Source organism: Ctenopharyngodon idella, chromosome 19 (assembly GCF_019924925.1).
Source record: "Ctenopharyngodon idella isolate HZGC_01 chromosome 19, HZGC01, whole genome shotgun sequence".
In the NCBI taxonomy this organism is placed as follows: domain Eukaryota; kingdom Metazoa; phylum Chordata; class Actinopteri; order Cypriniformes; family Xenocyprididae; genus Ctenopharyngodon; species Ctenopharyngodon idella.
In genome coordinates, this window is record NC_067238.1 from 1658775 (window position 1) to 1679097 (window position 20323).

At 38.6% G+C, this 20323-nt stretch overlaps 2 protein-coding genes across 5 annotated transcripts in view; both read left to right on the forward strand.

Annotated features, from left to right (window-relative positions):
• Nucleotides 1-19403, forward strand: part of ldlrad4a (low density lipoprotein receptor class A domain containing 4a) — a 93924-nt gene extending 74521 nt beyond the window's left edge. For all 4 annotated transcript variants that reach the window (XM_051873116.1, XM_051873119.1, XM_051873117.1 and 1 more), the window contains 3 exons: nucleotides 13667-13821; nucleotides 14763-14816; nucleotides 15693-19403. In XM_051873116.1, coding sequence (XP_051729076.1) covers nucleotides 13667-13821; nucleotides 14763-14816; nucleotides 15693-16223 — 740 coding nt within the window. In that variant the 3' untranslated portion in view covers nucleotides 16224-19403. The remainder of the gene's footprint in view (nucleotides 1-13666; nucleotides 13822-14762; nucleotides 14817-15692) is intronic.
• rnmt (RNA (guanine-7-) methyltransferase) overlaps nucleotides 1-20323 on the forward strand; it is a 210518-nt gene that overhangs the window by 165275 nt on the left and 24920 nt on the right. The gene's annotated exons all lie outside the window — the stretch shown is intronic.

Sequence of the window (20323 nt, forward strand, 5' to 3'; positions counted from 1 at the left end):
CAAAGTAAGAAGAACTATCAAGTTTTGAGTTTGTAGTACTCATGCATGTTAATTGCTCCTAACTTGAAGTACTGAGTTAGCTAACTCATACATTTTGATAGCAGTGAACATAAAAGATTTAGTTAACTTTTTTATTTTGAGTTCTTGCGAATCAAATGAGTTATTTACTTTACTGTAAACCCTAATAAGAAAATACAGAAAATTCCAAGTCGCTAATTTTCTAACATGTTATCAATAGCAGGGTTTAGCACTTACTGAATGAGTACAGCAACTTAAAACATGTAATTTACCTGCTCTCAAACCAAGCCACATGTGCCACTTGTCACCATGATGGTAACTCTCCAAAAACCCACATTAACAGAAACTCTTCTAAATTAGCATAACAAAACATTAATCACTACTAAATCTCCCTTACCATTAATCTTGCACAAAAAAAAAAAAAAAAAAAAACCATTAAATAACACTTCATTTTAGCTTTTACTCTCCCTTTTGAGCGCCATGGGCAAAGCATGCTGGGAAATATAAATCCCAGCCCAGTTTCAGATAAACTCAAGTCTAAATTAAAAGAAATGAGTTCATACAACTCAAAATAATGAGACAGTTCAGTTTACTTGAAACATGTCAGTGCTGTAAACTCAAAAGAAAAAAAAAGTTCTAAATACTCATAAGGGTTAATTTAACTGAACTAATTTGTTCAATTTAAGTTTGTTCTACTCAAACCAATTAAGTATTTTGAGCGTTATGGTTTACAGTCTAACATCACTATTTTAATAGTCTCAAACCCAACATTTGTTTGTTTATGTGAGTGTTGTCGGGTCATTTCACCATCGTATTCCGGGTGTCTTTGGAAGACAAAAAGGGGGCAGCTTCAGGGTGTCACCCTCCACTCTTGCCCTCTGACAGCAGCAGCTGAGCCTCACCCTGCAGCAGTCAGCCAGCCTTGACATTGGCCATGGTCCCCTTCTTTGTGTCTGGCCCTGCACCCACCCTCTGGGATTCTCCATGGGCCCCAGGGGACTCGTCTCAGAGGAGATTGGTAGTCATGCTGGGGGTTTGGTGAGCCCTGCAGGGAGGTGTGTTGTGTATGGGTCTGGCAGAGTCGTATCTGGACAGACCCATGTATGTATTAATGCTGTCTGATGGGGGTGTGCTGATAATGGATAGGGTTTAAGAGTGCACATCTCTCGCCTGTGTTTGGCTTTTGTGTAACCAGAGGACCAGACTTGTGTCTGATGTCAGCCCTTTTTATTTGGAGGTCGTTTCCTTTAGGCAGTCACACAAACACTGTGGTGAGCTGTCTGGTTTGGTGTTTTTTTTTTTTTTTTTATTACTATTATTATTGTTGTTGTTTTAGTGAGAAAACAATATATAGTGTATATTAAGCAAGTTTCCGATCTCCCTTAAGCCTCTAGACTGATTAAAAAACTGATAAAGGTTTTAAATAGCCAATACAACATCAAGAAAGTGATGGGTGATGAATAAAGTCTACTGTATAAAAACATCTTCTCAAAATTCAGTAAAAATACACTACAGTTCAAATGTCTAGGTTCATGAAAAAAAACTTTTTATCAGTTTCCACCAAAAAATTAAGCAGCACAATCATTTTCAACATTGATAATATTTTTTTTGAGCAGCAAATCAGCATATTAGAATGATTTCTGAAGGATCATGTGACACTGAAGACTGGAGTAATGATGCTAAAATTCAGCTTTGCCATCACAGGAATAAATTACATTTTAAAATAAATTACAATAGAAAACAGTAATTTGTAATTGTAATACTATTTCAAAACTGATTTTCATAACTGATTTTGCTATAATTTTGTATAGCTGCATCAAATAAATGCAGCTTTGGTGAGCATAACTTTTCAACTGTAGTGTATATTGTAATTTGAGCAGAAAATATGTAATCCATGTAATCCAATGTAGTTGCTAGATTTTAAAACTAATTTTGGTAATCACAATTTATTTTGGTTTTTGTTCAAAATGGCCCAGTTTTATTGGGTTGAATACAATGAGCAGCACCATCTTGCAATTTCTTCTAGGCTGCTTTCAGTTTTTTAAAAAGCTAAATTAAAGCTTCAAGCACAGACATGATTATTTTTTATATGTTTAGCTGTAAATCCGAAAACCTTTTATTGTCTGTGCACAAAAGCAGAACATTTAAGGTACAGCATAATTTGTTTTACAGTGAAGTCTATAGAAGGAAAAACATTTTTTTTAATGCAGACATAGACATTTGATTAAAAAAAAATCCTGCATGTGGTTTTCAAAACAGTCACAGCAGAACGCAGACCTATCTAAAGCAGCTTCGCTGTTTAGTTTTTACACAGGAATGTAAACGATTTGTCCGCATAACACACACAGCATCTGGCCTCCCTTCCGCTGCCTTTTTTGTGTTGTTGTTGTAAAATGGTGCATTGGTGCTCCGGGCAAGAGAAGACAGCCGAGCAGACAGCAGACTCAACAGAATCAGATCAGACGTGATGTTATCAGACTGTGTGTCTCACACCCATCCCCTCTCATCAGGCATGCATGCACTGGGTCCTGCTCTCAGACATCACCCCTCCAACCCCCTGCTCTCAGAGTTGAAAGGTCAGAAGGTCTCTGCGGTAACTCTTAGCTTCTCATTCATCGGGCTCGTCCTCGTGGAGTTCAGGCTGTCTGATTTAAATATGAAAACAATCTTTTCTGCATTGGCAATTACCAGAAATGAACCCTGCTAAAATATAAAGAATTATTTTAGCAATAATTTGAATATTTGAGGTTTATTTCACAGCACACAATTAACATTAATGATTGGATTTGTGGAGTTTTCTGCATTGTGATTTGTGTTTACAAATGTTTAAGACGAGAAGTAAAATCGTAATAAAAAATAATCAAAAGAATCTTTTTCACGTATTCACTAAATTAACTCGAAGAATTATTTATATACACCAATATAATGATACACACTAATAAACAGTAATATTTACTTATATATATGTTTTATTACATTTTATTACATGAATAATATCAAAACAGGGACTTCAATTTTTGAGTGATGATGCACAAATCATTGAATCAGAATTTTGAACCGAAAATTGAAGTGAATCAAACTTATTGTAGTTATTTTATATATATTTATTAATTTATTTTTACTACTACTGAAGTTTGGTTCAGAGAGGAATCTTGAAGCTAGGTTTTTGGAAATGTAATGGCCAAATAAAATGTGCATTTCAATCATTACTGTATTCACAATTGTGCTTATTTCACACATGAAACAAAACAATTGCGTATTGCATTGTAGTATTTACTGTATATTATTTTCCACATTATATTTTATAGTTTATCATATATTTCACATACATCTTATGGCAGCATTAAACCTTCATCACATTAAAGCTTTGTTGTCATGTGGCTGGTGGCTGGTATTGGATGTTGCCTGACCCCTATTTGAAAGTCAGTCCGGGATCTGATTATGTCGGTCACCCCTTTCGGCACCTGACCCCAAAATGAGAGAATGGGGGAGCTGGGAGCTTTATTTTCTTAAGATCAAGTCAGCAGTTGGTCTGTCTGGGAAAAATTACCTCTTGAATTGCCCCTTTGATTTCTGTTATCTAAATATATATGTTTTATTTAAACAGTTTTTTTTTTTTTTCTGATTCGTGCTTATCAGATTACAAAAACATCAATCACAAAAGACTGTTAGATATATATGATGCTCCTTATGTTATATTAGATGTTATGTTACATAAAAACAGGGTCCAGGTCTCAGTTTTACTGAGAAAGTAATGGCCTGTGCTGTTGAAAACTGCTAACACAGCTAACAGCTGTCTTAAGGACAAAATTATTTCTGTTAAAAATACAGAAATACAGTTTCATGGACGGTAAGATCTATTAATGGCTTGTAAATGTTTTCTAGTCACCTACAGTTGGCAGGTAGCAAGAAGTAAATTTTGTATCCTGGATATAAATATGACTGTTTGAGTACTTTCCCTGTCCCAACATGTCGCACAACATTTTTGACAAACTATCATGCAAATGGCTTGTAAATTGCAGTTATAGAATCGAATATCGATTAATATGTTGTCTTAACCTGTCAATATTTTTTGTCCTCATGGATACATAACTAAAAGGGTACGAGAGGATGCCCATTTAGTCACAGCTGAAGAGCAGGGCTGGTCCACACAGAATGCGTTTTTGCTGTTAAAAACGTGAGATGCAGGTCAGTGGAACGAGAAAAAGCGCAAGCTCTAGAGATGTTTTTTTTTTTTTTTTTTTTTTTTATAAATTGAACAACTATGAACTTGAGCGACGTGTTTTTTAGAATGCCATGTCCTGCGCAAGATGATGCAAAAGACACAAGGCACAACAGTTAAAGATGTCCGTCTAGTGCGTTTACATTTAAAAACAATGGAAAAGTATTCCAGTGGAATGGGAAGGTGTTCTCTGTGTGAATGGCCCCTAAGGCGTGATGTGCAGTGAAGTAACTACAACCCCTAAAGTAATGACAATACACAATATAGCATAAGCTTGAGTGTCTTATTTTATTAAATTAAAAAGCAAATTCATGAAGTGATATTTTTCAGTTAGAAGACATAGTCTCTGAAGTGAAAACATGAAAACTAAGGTTGATAGTTGGCTATTTTGGAGCTGCGCAGTGAACAGGTGTTTTTATCACATCAAAGCTGTTACTATATGAGGTATTTTAGCACTACTGGAATGCTGTGTTGACCCATCAGCATCTAAGACAAGAACTATCCATTGTATGTTAAAGAAGGGCATGTCTAGCATGTTTTATTCTGTCTTACATTTTATTTCCAGGTCTTGTTTTTTATTTATTTATTTTTGTCCTCTTCATCAACCACTCATTCTCTCTACGTGTACGGCCGTGTCAGCTGCGTAGGAGATAGGAGGTAGTGAACACGCTGGAGGTAGCGTGTACCTCAGGGAGCGCATGGAGGCCGAGGGGTTGTGTGTGTGTTAATCTAGTGAGTCAGTGTTCAGATAGGATGGGCTCTTACCTTCACATCTCTTATTACAGCAGTCAGTGAAGTCACATGCTGAACCCAGTCATAATCATCATGTTGTTGACTTGATGTTTGCAGTTATTCTCTGAGTCTCCCACCTCTATGTTTAGAAGATGTTCCCCTGCCAGGTCTAAAGCTAGCAAGGCTTAGCACTCTTTCTTTATGGTTTTCCTCTGTGATAATTTCCATTATCTCTGGAAAAATGGAGTTTGTCTGGGGTTTGGCAGTGTGACACATGCATGTTTGAGAGCTATTTGCACTGTGTCACTTGTGTCTGTTGTAAGAGCCACCTGAGCCATTTGCTCTCCAATCATTTATGTTGTTCGGTTCATGCAGAGCAGATAAACAAAATGGAGGAAAATTGAGCTTTTAAAATGAGGGTAACTATGGCAATTTAATCTTTTGATCCAAATATGAGGGTTTGGCTTATTGATATCAGTGCAGTTCAGAATATACACTTCTTTGTGTTCTTTCTGCTTTTGTTCCCTTCTCTGCAGCATGTTAACCAATTTAAAGTAAAATGAAATTAAAATTGACCCTATATCCATTCTTAATATATGTTCCTGGTATTGTTGTGCAGTTCGTCAGTGCATGTTCATGCAAAAATAAATGTTAATCTTTCATCGGCTGATGTCACCCTGGTTGGTTTAGGCATTTATATTTTAGGCTACTGTTGTTGGTAATACAGTGTTTTTTACAACATGATCTGCCTTTGGTATGGAATGCCAAAGTCCCTTTCAAGGAAAGCCTGTTCACTCGGCGGCCATATTTGCGACGTCTCCGGGCAGCTATTTCGGGCATCCAAGACCAAATTCTGTCTATTTGAATGGGGGAATCCTGAAATCTCCAAAACATTCTTGGAGAACTCACAATTAAATAACATATTTCAAATCAGCAACAAAATCTGACATGAACTTTTCCATAAATGTTGTTTCTTATGCTCAAAAAGCGTTAAAAAACTTTTATGATGAGCCAATGCGCATGTGCACTCCTAAGCGCGAGTCTCAGGTTTCTATGGGAACCGGAGCTTCTAATTGCAGCTGCAATAACGTTATGACTTTATCAATTAGCGATTGGCTCTTTTACTTAGAAGGCGTGGTTCACTTGGAAATACATAAACTAAGTAGTACAGTTGGTTTTGCACGAGTTGAAATATTTCAATGCATAGATCTGAAAACCCTGCTTTACTGCTGCACGATTAATCGTAATCGAATCGAAATCGCGATTTGGCTTAGTGCGATTATTACATCGCAAAGGCTGCGATTTTTAATTATATAAATATGTACACAGCGTTAGTGAAGAGCTGCTCTGTGATCGGTAGTAAATGACGCTCCATCTGAGAGCACTGCATTAGAAAAGCAACACACATCAAATATACAAACTTTCCAAACATGACAAGCCTTTATGAACTTCTTTTCTAACAAAAGACGACATTTAATGTGTTTTTACTCCAAACTCACTTCATTACGTCAGTTGAGTGTTTGAAATAGCATTTTGATTAGCATTGGATTATAAATATACTTTATTATTACGGAAATACCCGAGAAGGCCTGAAGAAAACATATAAACCATGTATTGTTATAGTCGTCTGTTTATTTTATTCATGTTTAATCAATCAAAGCGTTTCTACCTTCTTTTTATTCAGCCACAGCCATAGCATGATGCCCATTGGGGATTTCCTGGAACAGCGTTTGTTATGTTGCGTATATTTGGAGTATTTGGTGTATCTGCTCAAGGGCGCCCTCCGGCGTCCAGTATTAAACAGACATGTTTAGCCCAAGTAAAGCTCACTCAATCCTATTCAGGGTAAAAATAGGAAAAATAAATTTTCTCCCAAAAGAACTTTGAGGGGAACATATAATCAATATTTTTTTCTCCAGCGTACATAAGTGTACAGGGTTTTTTCCCCCCACAGTGGATGCATAAGAGGCGCGTAGTTCATATTAAATACATGGACTCTGTTTTTGATTTTGCATACCTCCTGACAAAAATAAGAAATTATTGAGACAGATTTTTTATCATAATAATATAATATTTGATAATAAATCCTTAGACCTTTCTAATGATTTATAGACATACTGCTTGCATGTTAACAGGTAACCCCACATTTTGTCATACAAGTTTTAAATATTATTTTCTATTTATTATTGTTATATTTATAATTAAATACTAATGCTAAATACTTTAATAATGAAAGTTATTACAACAGTAATATTTCTTATTTGGTTTAATATTTTTATTTAGCAATAATGATAATAATAATAATAATAAAAATAATTAGTCAAAATAATATATTAGCACAAAATTTCGGGCCAAATTGTGCAGCCCTACAAACAAGCAAAACAAGCCTGGTATTGTTTATAATTTTTTTTTTTTCATTCGTTTTATAAAATCGCATTTTAAATCGCAAATCGCAATTTTAACCAGAGAAATCGCAATTAGCTTTTTTTCTCCAAATCGTGCAGCCCTACCCTGCATTCACAGAGATTTGGGACTAGACTCAGCTAGTGTGTGACCCTCAACTGGTCTATCAGCAGTCTTTTTACAAAAGGTGGTAAAGTCAGACTTATTTTAAACCCTTCAGGATGTGGTTTGAGATGAGCTGAGTGCATAGTATCTGTTCTAAATAGAGTGCATAGTATCCCAGCATGCCACAGTATAAGGTCCCCACATGCCTGCCTTCAGTCATGTGGACAGAGACCACCAGTCTCATCATGGAATAACATTGATTATTAAGGTGGAAATGGGATTATGAGGATGAAAGCTATGCATGTACCAGGAACCGAATGTTTATTAGAGCTGCACGATTCTGGACTAATTTAGAATCATGACTTTTTTTTTCTCTCTCTTTTTTTTTTTTTTTTTTTTTTTTTTTTAAATAGAGATCAGGATTCTGAATAGACAACAAAACAAACTAACATAATTTACTAGAGGTTCTGACAAAATGTTAATTGCTGCAGACTATATTAAATATGTAATTCATTTTGAATTCTATTTTTAAAAGTTTGGTTTGAATGAATGATTCAATTACTCATGAAGTACTCATGTAGTGTAACAATGTAATTGATACAATCCTTATTTGAAGCTTCAAGTTACTTTAAAAAAAAAAAAAAAAATAGATTTACTCTATTTTGTTTGCTATCGTAGACATCAGTGTTTATCCGAACTATAAACTTTTATCCCAGTACTTCTGTGATCATTCGAATTACTGTAACAGAAATAATGATACTGAAAAGACTGTTTGTGAAGCTGTTTCATACCTACACATAACAACTGCTCGCTCAGGGTCAGCAGCAGTGCCAAAGCAGATTTGAATGTTCCAGTGTGATTGTACTTGTCAAAGGTTTAATAGACATCTAGCCGAATCATTGTCATTTAGGAATAAGATCGCGTAGGTGTTTGAATCAAAATCACAGTCTTTTAATGATTAATCTTGAAGCTCTAGTTTCTATAGGATGATGTATATTGCACATAGCATGTGTCTGTTGTTGAGTACACATGCTGCTGCATCGTAGAGTGTTTGAAGAGCTCTGTCATGCCGTCAGAACTACAGAGAGAACATCATGTACCAAACACTATTTGATGAAGAACTAAACCCAGAGCTGGGTCCAGTTTCAAGGGGATATGACTCAATCTGCCTGGGCGAACGGTAGTGAGAGGTGGAGGAGCAAGAGAAGGGGGTGTCGAATGGAAGAAGAGGAGGAGAGGGGTGTAAAACAATATTTGTGGTAAGTCGGTGTCACCGGTGGGATGAGATGAGCTGCAGGTTGGGGGTGGGTGTAGGGGGACTATGTAGCAGGTGGCGTCTGGGCCCAGGCAGAGCTTATCTTGTACAGTCTTACCAGGAGGTTAAATAATTAAAGAAAAGTGGGTGTTATGGCATGGGGAGTCTAGACGTGTCTGGTGCCCGTATGGGGCGTCTCTTTAATACGAGCGCTTTATCTCAGATTAGAGAGCGAGGTCAGTGGCTTGCGCCCTGCTTAGGTGACAGTGCCGCTTTGCTAGCGAGGCACAGACGAATAGCTCCTGCCACTAGCACGATTAAATCGCCCTAGTTCTCCATCACACTTCCTGCTATCTCTCCCACCATGAAAGGCCATGAGTTAGATAGCGGCATTCATTTTTACTCAGTGATTGAATATAGTGTGCCTCAAGTCCGTAGATTTGGCCCGTCTTTGTTTTTTTGGGTGGCTCTTTGAGTTGTTCTCTGATCTCATTTGTTCCATGAGACTCAGTTTATTGAAGTGTCCTTACTTTCTCTCTTTTCTTTCCTCTGTCTCCCACATACTCTCAGTCTCTCTTGCACTCCGTCTCTTGCGTTTTTTTATACACCTTGTGTGTGAATGGAAAATGTCTGTCACACCAGAAAAGGGCTGCACTGGTGAAAGACTTCACAAGCTCTCCCTCCCCTTTCTCTCAGTTTCCCCAAAACAGAAAAACGGGAAAATTCCACAATGCTTAAATGCCTTTCTTTCTTTTCTGCATAGAATAAGTCCCACACACTATTGAACCCTGTAAATATTTACTGAAATAGCAATACTTTGGTCTAGCGATCTTCTACAGACATTTCTATTCTGCCTTTCTTTCGTTATTTTGCCCCTTCCACAGCCTCTCATAAAGTGACTCATAGTATGTTGCTAGGGAATGTTCCAGAAAGGGGCATTTACTGCACCAGGTTCAGTCTTCCCTTATGATTGTGTTTCTGGGTGAAACCTGCTGTCTCACAAGTCTCCAACCCACATGGGCGTCTGACATGTGCCCTTTTCTTTTGTCTGGCATTCTGATGAGACAACTCAGATAACACAGGAGGAGGGGGCAATGCATCCCCTCTCAAGTTCCCATAATGCCTTTGTTGTCTGGTGCATGCTATGACGTGGGTGAATGGATGGTTAACTACATTATGACTGGATATGTCCATTTCTGTTTTTTCTCCGGTTACCAGTACAACCCGCAGTCATGAGTGCCAACATGGGTGGCTGATGGCTTTATGCATGTCCAGATTGTGCATGGGATCTACTGGGGGTGCTCACTTTTAGGGTTGTTTGTGCTCACTGCACCACAAACTGGCCCAAACTAGAGAGGACGCAAGGAAACTTTCAATGTTTTTCTCTAATCTCTGCTGTCTTGCCATTTCGATGAAGTCACTTGGAAATTAGTTGTTCACTGCGCACACACACTCTTTCCCGTGGAAATCTGTTGTGTAATGTGTGCTTTGGTAAGAATTCAAAGCCCAGTCTAAGAACTTTCCCTCACTGCTGTGAGTTCAACTGTTGGATCTCTCATGACATGATCTCCACACACTGTGCCCGACTCCATGAGAATAGTACTGTACCGGGGAGACATTTGGAGACGGAGCACAGATGGCTGGCAGTGAGCAGCAGTCCCCATTCTCTAGCCTCTCTCTCCCCCTCCTTCTCCACCCTCTCCGTTTCTGTACTCCCAGATCGTGAGAGCACAGCTGTTTTCCTTCTGTTATGAAACTGCGGAGAGGAGGAAACAGGAAATGGCTTCATGAAATATAGATCTGGAGGCCAGACTTGGTTGTCTTTGCAGCTTGTGAGCAGAGTATAAAAGGGAGAGAGAGAGAGAGAGAGGAAAAAAGTTTCGGATAGGCTTATGTAATGCCTCCTCCATTTCCTTCAGCTCAGAAACAGAATGGCCTCCGCAGAACAGAGTGGTCTCACAGCTTCTAGTACATTTCTGTGCAGCCAGGGTTTTCCGACCTTAGAGGTGAGGTGACCACGGCTTGAACAACGCAGACCCAGTTCACCTAAGAGTCTGTTAGAGGCTCTGTGACAGGTGTTAGCACATATCTCCTCTTAGCTAACAACACAATGGAGCAGCATACGTAGTGGTAAGAGGATTGAGCTGTCTAATCTCAGAGAGCCCACATAAGGCTAACCCGAATTAGCCCAGCTGCCTCTCTCCCTTGCTCTAAGGCTCGCTGTTGTGCAGTTGTTGCCACATTATCGCAGCCTGTTTACATTTCTGCCCTGTTGCAAACAGGCTGACGACGGTTTGTTGTGTCTGCTCTGTCTGGGGTTTGTGTCTGTAATCATAACACATTAACAGATCTTCCGGGATGCCGTCACGTCTGACTTAGAAGACTGAGCCCTCCGATTAGCACAGGGAAGGTTAAGCGAGGCTTGAGCAATATGATTTTTATATAAGGATTACAAGTTTATGTAACTTGCACTCTTAGTGTAGTGATAAAAAATAAACCATGCTGATGACTCACATTGAAGTCACATTGAATTCAGTTGAATTGTTATCCGAGTAGTAGCTAATTTGGCTAAAACCAATCAGGACCCGACACACCTGATACACTCATACTTTAATGGACCCTAGTAAGGTTAGACACCACATTTGATTTGACAAATGAAAGCAGGACTGTGAGGATAGATGACCAGTTCATACAGGTGTCGGTTGTTTAGCTGGCAAAACATTGAAAAAGGGATCTTTCCAAAGCAATTTGAGTGAGCAAAAAACTTCGGACAACATCACTTCTGAAAATGAGACATAACTAAAGGACATACAACTTATTGAATGGACTATACATCTGTCCTCACAACATTGTTTTCATTCAGGCCTAATTAGTATGATGTCCACCCTGACTACAGTCGATTTTAGATGCCATCATCTGTTGTTTACACATTGGGTTGTTTGGGTCAGAACAGGCCATTTTGAAGGGGGATAAAGTGAGGCTACTCTGATGAGATTACCCTGGGAACTTAGAGAAAACTCTTACATTGTGTTACAGTGGCAGTGGACAGTCCTGGGTGAGGGAATGTTGCTAAAGCTGTGCCTGGTACTGTAGGTTGGCTGAGATTACAAACGTAATATCTCGGCGGTTGAGATGTGTCAGTTACAACATGTTTGCCCCGCCCCCAATCTACCACCAGTTGTCTGTCTCTTGGAGCTGGTCCAGACCGTAATCCGGTTAGGGGCGGCAGATTTGGGCCGTTTTATCTCCTATGCTGGGTTAACTCCTGGGATGCGTCTGGTCTCTGGTCCTCTCCTCCAAGCCCTAAACAGATGGGGTCTTGTCTTGCAAGCACTCTCTCCAGAGGAGCCGTGGCAAAGAGCCAGCGCCAATGCAGCTTATTTAACAATGCCGCTACATGGCCCAACTGCATCCTGGGTACAGCCTTTCTGCTATAGAGAGAAAGTGGACATGATGGAAATGTCAGTAACTCAAGTTTGAGACAGCTCACCTATAGAAACTATTAGCTGGACATCTCAGGATGGATGACTAGTCGTCCAACACCCGACTATTTGAAAAATAGATAAGGTGAGTTTTCATTGCATTCTAACTTTAAAGAGGATGAATTTGAATATGTAGCTTCTTATAGAGAGCCATCAAAGAATCTAATTCATTTTCTTTCCTGCGTAAACCAAAGTCCACTGTGTGTTGCTGATGTCATAGTCGTACGTTTGAAAATAATTACCCTTAACATCAGTGTAGATTGTGTTAGACAGATAATAGTGTTTGCGTAAGAGTTTACTTCATTGCTGCAGCAGTTTTTCCATTGTCTCAAAACATAAACCTTCATGTGTCTGAGTGAATTGTGGGAGTTCCTCAGTGGGCAGCAGGGATAACAAGATTTCTCTGAATGTATGTGTGGCACATTTCTACATGATTTTCATGTGACTGGAGAACAAGTTCGTATTGACCGGGCCCATCTGTGTGTGAAAGTGTGTCGGCAGGGTGGGGTGTGTTCAAGGGTCAGCAGGAGGTTGAAAGAGAGGTCTACCCTGTTTGTAACAGGAGAGACTCTCATGTTCATTCAGGCATTCCTTTCAAAGGATTCCCAATACATGTTCCTCTGCGAAGAGGAAGTATGACGAGATTAAGAAACATAAAATATTAATTCCGTCCTTTGACTGCGTGAGGTCTACACATGACATAATCAGTTTATGAAACAGTTTTATGAAATAGCAGATAGCTTATATGCTCAGACGTATTGAGCTGTGTTGCTCATGTCGGCAGAACAAGTAGCTCACATCATATCCCGATCATATCCACTCTGAACTGTCCTATAAATAATTAAAATGACCTAAAAACTCTTTCTCTTTTTCTCCCTTCTTGACTTGATGTAGGTCAGAAAAGCCATTTGAAACGTCATGTTATCACATTTTTGTGGATTAGTCTGTTGCATCACTTTTTGAGTCTGTTCCCCACACCCAATCTCAATACTCTCAGAAGTGTTCATTTTATTGCCCCCTGGTGGTAAGAATGAAGAACATGTTGTGCTTGCTGTGTCATTACTTGTCCATATTCAACTGTCTATCTTTACGCTGTCTGAAAGCTTATAAATCATTAATAGTAATCACTATTACTATTTTGAATGAACCATTACCCCTAAAGTTTAATGGCTAATTTGTCTTGCACTGTTTGAATAACATCTGCTGAAATTGTGTGCAGTTTTGAGGTTTTGCATTTTTGATTTTTTTTTAAAGCAGACTTAAGATTTTCGGTGGACAATTACCACCTTAGCAACTGCATAGCATTGCCCTGGCAACCACCCACGACACCCTAGAAGGGAGTTTGCACAAGGAAACCACTCATTTTCTATTGAAAATGTAAAAATCTTGTAGCTTCTGCAATTGTGTGAAATATGCAACTGATTTTCTCTCTGTTTTCTTGTCTTGCAGCTGAACTGGAGTTTGTTCAGATAATAATCATAATTGTGGTGATGACTGTAATGGTAGTTGTGATCATCTGTTTGCTGAACCACTATCGGCTGTCGGCTTGGGCCTTCCTCACACGCCACAGCCAGGCCCGACGACGAGAGGAGGGCATGCAGCCGGTAAGTGTGTGTGCGAGTTTTATTCTGAGTGGGTGTTCGTTTGATTCTCCGGTCACCATGTGTGTCCTGTCTGTGTGAGCTCTGAGTGGGTGTAGAGTTCCTGTTCTTTTGTTTGATCACCATGTGTGTGACTTTGTGACCGTGTTCATATGGGACTCAGCAATGTGCGTGCCAGCTTCAGGGTCTTTGTGTCGGTACACCTGCACAAATGCATTATGCGGTTCCTAGGGATGGGTCATGATGGTCGACTGGCTCCATTAGTTAGTCAACTAGTGTGTTTAATTTTTTTTTTTACTGTGAATTATAATCCACAGGCCTCTGTTTTCTGAGTAAAAAGTTACTGCTATCCATATTTCATTAATAAACATGTCTTACAGTGGACATAATGCTAAACCAAACTTATTATATAGGGTTTCTAGAAGTCTACTAGTCATTCAGGCAACCCACAGACTAGTCGATTTTGGAAATATGTAGTTCTGCACATCCCTGGTTCTTTTTTATGTTAGATTTACGTCCTGTAGTTGGGAACGCCAAGACGTGCTTGTCTAGACTGCAGTCCATTTCACCTCCCAGCATGAGAGAGAGTCGTAAATAGATAAGAAGAAGGTGAAGATGTGATTTAGCAACAGATGCAGAGCATGAAAGGAACCGAGCTCTTAAATTCAGAAACAAGCTCATAAATTTAGAGAACAGCACATTTTCTACAGCTGCATTCTTAGAGGCCACAAGATTAACCAGCAGCCCTGAATTAATAATACATTATATTAATGTATTCTCATATTTACTGCTTGCACATTTAGATCAAGTATTCTGATGCCTGGAGCAAATTTGTTTTTTTTTCTACCCAAACTCAAAGCTCTAATGCATCAGTTGAAGTTGATTTTATGTGTTGTCTTTAATGCATGACTCACATCAGCCCTCTCTCTTCTGTATCATATTAGGACGGCTGTGCATGGCCAACAGACAGTTTGGTGACGCAACAAGGAGCCACTGAGGTTAGTCAACTGACATGACCTATTATTCAACAAAATGTTATTTATTACTCTGTTTTACTGTCATGTTTAGGGCTGGGCAACAGAGCTAATAGCTCAAAAATCTCAATATTGTTATCCCTTTCAAAGAGTTAATATATTTTAATATTTAATATGTATTTGCTCTGAAATTACTGTTTTTCACTAAATAAACACATTAATATTCTTTTTATTTATATACAACAGTATAACAATGCATAGTAATAAAGAGCCATATTTACCTACATGTAATTTTTACTAAATATACACTGCTGTTCAAAAGTTTGGTTTTTTTTTTTTTTTAAAGAAATTAATACTTTGCATAAAATTGATTAAAAGTGACAGTAAAGACATAATATTACAAAAGATTTCTATTTCAAATAAATACTGTTCTTTTGAACTTTCTATTCATCAAAAATTGTGGGGAAAAATGTAGTTTCCACAAAAATATTAAGCAGCACAACTGTTTTCAATATTGATAATAATAAGAAATGTTTTTGAGCAGCAAATCAGCATATTAGAATGATTTCTGAAGGATCATGTGACACTGAAGACGAGTAATTGCTGCTAAAATTCAGCTTTGACATCACAGGAATAAATTACATTTTAAAATATATTAAAATAGAAAAAGGATAGTAATAATGTTTCATAATATTACTGTTTTTAATGTACTTTTGATAAAATAAATGAAGCAAAAACACTAAAAAATCATACCAACCCCAAACTTTTGACAAGTAGATTGATTTTATTAATAGTTTATTGTATAATTAATCTGGCTGCACGTTTACAAAAACATTTGTGCTTTTTTATTCTTAGGTTAAGTTCTAAAGGTTTAATGAATATTTTCTTCTCTGTGTTCAGGTGATGTATGGGCCACGGAGCGGAGATCGCTTCAACCCACCTTCATTTATGCAAAGGGACCGATTCAGCCGCTTCCAGCCCACCTACCCATACCTGCAGCAGGACATCCACTTGCCACCCACCATCTGCCTGTCAGATGGCGAGGAGCTGCCGCCCTACAAGGGCCCCTGTACCCTGCAGCTCAGAGACCCTGAGCAGCAGCTCGAGCTCAGCCGCGCGTCCGTACGCGCGCCCCCCAACCGGACCATTTTCGACAGCGACCTGATAGACGTTTACGTGCACGGAGGAGGGCCACGGCCCCCAAGCAGCAACTCTGGCAAGAGTGCCTCGAACTCGCACGTGGAGGGGCCGCCGCCCACCTATAGCGAGGTGATGGGTCAGACGTGCCCAGGCTCTGCCTCCTTCCTGCACCAGCACAGCAATAACGCACCACCCTCCAACCAGAGGACAGCCAGTCGCTCCCCCCAGCCTGGCGCAAGCACAACCCTGTTCGTCAAGGTTAAGGATAGCCGGCGAGACAAACCCGTGTGACTAGGAGGCATGGAGAGGGCAGTAGAGAGTGCGTGCCGTCATCTGTGCTCTCTGGTACTTCCTCCTGGACCTAAAGGGGAGTGGCTTCACTGTTAGACCACTCCCCTTGCACAATTTGAATTGAAAATTGAGGAACCAAGCTTACAAAGTTTATTTTTTTGTATTTTTTGTTTCATTTTTGCTAGAACTTCGGGGCCTTGTATGGATGTTTGGGCTCCTTGGCTAAATCTCTTTGTTTGGTTTTGTATGCTTTCCTGTATTTAAAGAACACGTGTGTTGGCACAGATTGTTTGCGTGAGAGACCACATAGGTCATAGGATTGAGAAATTTTCTATTCATTTGTGTGCATTTCCAGGACTTGTGCACAAAAACTGTTCATAACCAATCAAAATCCAAATTGAGTGCCATGATAAAATCTTAAATCTTGGGGATGTGACTCACAACAACAACAACAACAACAAAAGTCTTTATGTTGCACTTATTCTTTTAAGAGTAGAAACAGCGACCCTTAGTTTTTATATGTCAATCTGTCACAGGTCTTTGATGGTTCCTGGGAATTATTTCTTTCCTTTTTATGTTTTTCGTTTTCCTGAAATGGAGATGTAGAACTCTGATCCAGCCTAAAATCTCCATAAATGAACTGCATCATGGCACTTATTTAAAGAAAAAAAGGGGTTTAACAAGCTGTTCAAATTCCAGTTCACTTTTTCCACTGACCAAGTGAGAGATATTGGCATGGATATCTGCAGATGGAAGTTACGACACATGCGCCACTTTCATCCTGTCGAGTAGCACTTTAAACTTACGTCACTTCAGCATTGTCATGGGGTCCAATGGAAGGGAATCATGGGAACTGTAGTCTTATGCACATCCTGTCCCCTTCTGAATGAGTGTGTCATATCTCATAATGTTTGTTTTCCACTAAAAAAAAAAAAGCATGCATATAGCTTTTTTTCCAGTTATCCATACTATACTTTAGTTCACAATCATATATGGATCTCATATTTTATCCCTTATTTTCATCTCCTGGAATGCCGTTTTATTCCAAGGCAGCACAGGAACACACTTTTGTCTGTTATTTGTCTGTTTATTCAACACCAGTATTTATTCTTTTATCTGTTCTGAGATTTTCATCCAAACAAAATGTGTACCAATCATGACGAGGTACATCCCGCTTTTTTCTTTCTTTATTTGAAGTTGTATTCAATCATCACCACATGGCATACATTTGGAATGCTTTCAGACATGTTGATTGTGTTTTTGATCACATCTGAGCTTTGTAAACCATCAGTCTTTGGCCTTCCCTTAAAAAAGTACCATAGAAAACCTATTTATTAACTAGCTATTTATTAAAGTGACCAGTTCGAAAGGATATTTAGTCAAAGTGGGTGGGAAAGCCACTTTCCCTCCCCTGAAATAGGCTTTTATACAACCTTCTTTCCCCTTAAATAGCAAGATTCTACTATCGCCCATCCGCTTTGGCTCCGAAACAGCCTCCTGTCATAGGCTCTGCTTCTGTCACTCATTCTGACTGCGCAGTTTGAGTTCGTACTGTATTGCTGCTGCTGCTATGCGCTGCTACTGCTACTGCTGCTGTTGTTCGTTCGGTATGTAGGCCTATGTCCGCTTCCCCATTAGTTTATATTTGCTTACCAACCGAGACATAGATGTTTGTGCTCTGTTTTTGTTTTCTTCGTTAACATTAGTGCATTTCCGCTGTCATAGTCGTGCTAGGAAAACCAATCCAAATGTATTTTTTACGTTTGCAGCCGAGAGGTTTGCATGTTACTATTTACATGAGCAAATTCGGTGCCTAACAGTCATGTTTAAGCAGACATAGAAACCCACTTGCACTCAAAAGTCCCCACCTTTGTTGTGCCTCACTTCCTATGGTGCTTCTTTCAGTAGTCGGACTCTGTTTATTTGTACGGTGCTGTATATAACTTGAATATATTATGCACATATCCTACCCAATGGGTAGAAAACCACAAGAAAGCATTGTTAATACTGTAATATAATGTATAGATAATATTAAAAAGAAAACTTTAACACGGTGGCATCAAGTTTTGTGAATGCCTTCAATTGTGCTTTGTCTTTTTTGTAAAACAGAGTAAAGTTTGCAAAGAGAAATGCTACAGTGTGGTCACAGAAATACAAAAAGACTTCTTATATTTTTTTCCTATACAGTAAATGCAAATCTGTTATGTGATGAAACAAATATTCTGATTATAAGGCAGTTATATAAAGGATAACTAGCTGCTGCTTTTGTAACTTCCAGAGAAAGAATTATAAATGCCAGCGCTTGTCATTTTATTTATTTAAATTTATTTTGTGACTGCTAGCTGTTTGGACGTTTAAAAACCACGCTCGACCGGTCGCAGAAAATAACTCGGCATGACGTAACTGTACCGTAGTTATCGAAACGAACGGAACATATTGCCGACTTTTGGGCTCCCACGAGTCCTTTTCTCTAACCCGGGAGAAGGTTTAGTGGTTCATATCAAATAGCAGCTCAGGGTGAGGCTTTATTGGATCGGTGGGACATTCGTGGGAAACGGTTAACGTTTTGTTCTTTTTTTATGCACATAATCGAGTTGTGTGGTATATAAAAGAGCATCAAATGCATACATGAGGAAAATCCAGCCCATAGCTGATTGTTACTGCATGTTCATGTTGTCATTTTCCTCGGCATAGCAGTCTCGTTCCGAGCTCTCCGCACCAAAAGGCTCCTCCGCCTCTCCAGAAACACTTGGTGTTCCCTGTACGCGCTTGAATGAACGAATAAATGAGTGAATGACTGACTGACGACTTGTGTGGGTGACTTCAGCATCTAGTTCCATGGATCTGGAACTCCGACGAAACCAGAGCAATGTTCATCATTGGCCTTGAGCGAGATCACATCACAGGACTGAATGACATATTGTGGACTACAAACCTTTTTTGTTTTTTTACAAGAAAAAAAAAAAAAAAAAAAACAGTTCAGTGAGCAAGGAACACTGCTGTCCTTACGCCTTTTTTTTTTTTTTTTTTTTTTTTTTATTATTCTATTTAATTGTGATGTCAGCGGTTTTCAGTTTGAGGTCTGTTAATTGCAATACTTTTACAGGAAAAAGGTGACTAAAACGATTAAAAAAATCATAAAAAAATAAACACACGAAAAAACAATAAAACTATTGCTCAAAGATACTGTTGTAGTCCCTCATGAAACGATTCCACGCTTGTTCTTTCGCTGTCATCAAATGGCTAGAGAGAGCAATTAAAGTTGAGGAAAAGAACCAGAGAATGAGTCTCTTTTGTGTTTTGTGTTTGTCACTCCGTTATGCTCCTGACGGCGAAGTACTTTAAAGGTAAAAAAAAGTCAAAGGCTGTTTCCCACAATAATAATAATAATAATGATAAAAGATTCAGATTTGAATTTTTTAATGAACTAATGTATTTTTTAAATGTATAATATCAGATTTCTGTTTAACAGACATTTATTTTTAGCCAATCAGTGACATTTTTAGAAGAGCATGTATGATATTTTAAAAAGTAGCTTGTTCCTAGAAACCTTGTACTATTTTGAAAACAACTGAGCTGTAACAGTGAAAATAGCTTTAATATCAGTCACTTCTCAACAAGCAGCAAATGTGAATGAGTTAGCCAGGTTGCCTATAACTTGTAGGAATATCAAAATAATGTACGGTTGAAATCACAATCCAAGAACAATAAATCTTTTCAGTCGTGACTTCAATGTATATGTCAACACAGAAGGCTGTGGATCTTCCCAAAGGTTTTTAGGATAGCAGTTTTCAATTTATGAATTGCTTGAAGAAACTTTAACAATATACTTAAACTATGATGTGCTCATTTTTTACACTTTTGTCAGTTTCACATACATTTTCTAAATTTACTAGTACCAAAATGCTAAGATTAAGACTAGCCCAGAGAAAATGTGCTACCAAGGCAGGTTGCCTCCTCATGGGGTCATTCATGTTGAGATCTTACAATTTGACTAAGATGATCACTTATATACAGTATATACATACAGTGTTGGGGGCAACGCATTACAAGTAACTTGAGTTACGTAATACAAATTACTTCAAGTAACTAGTAAAGTA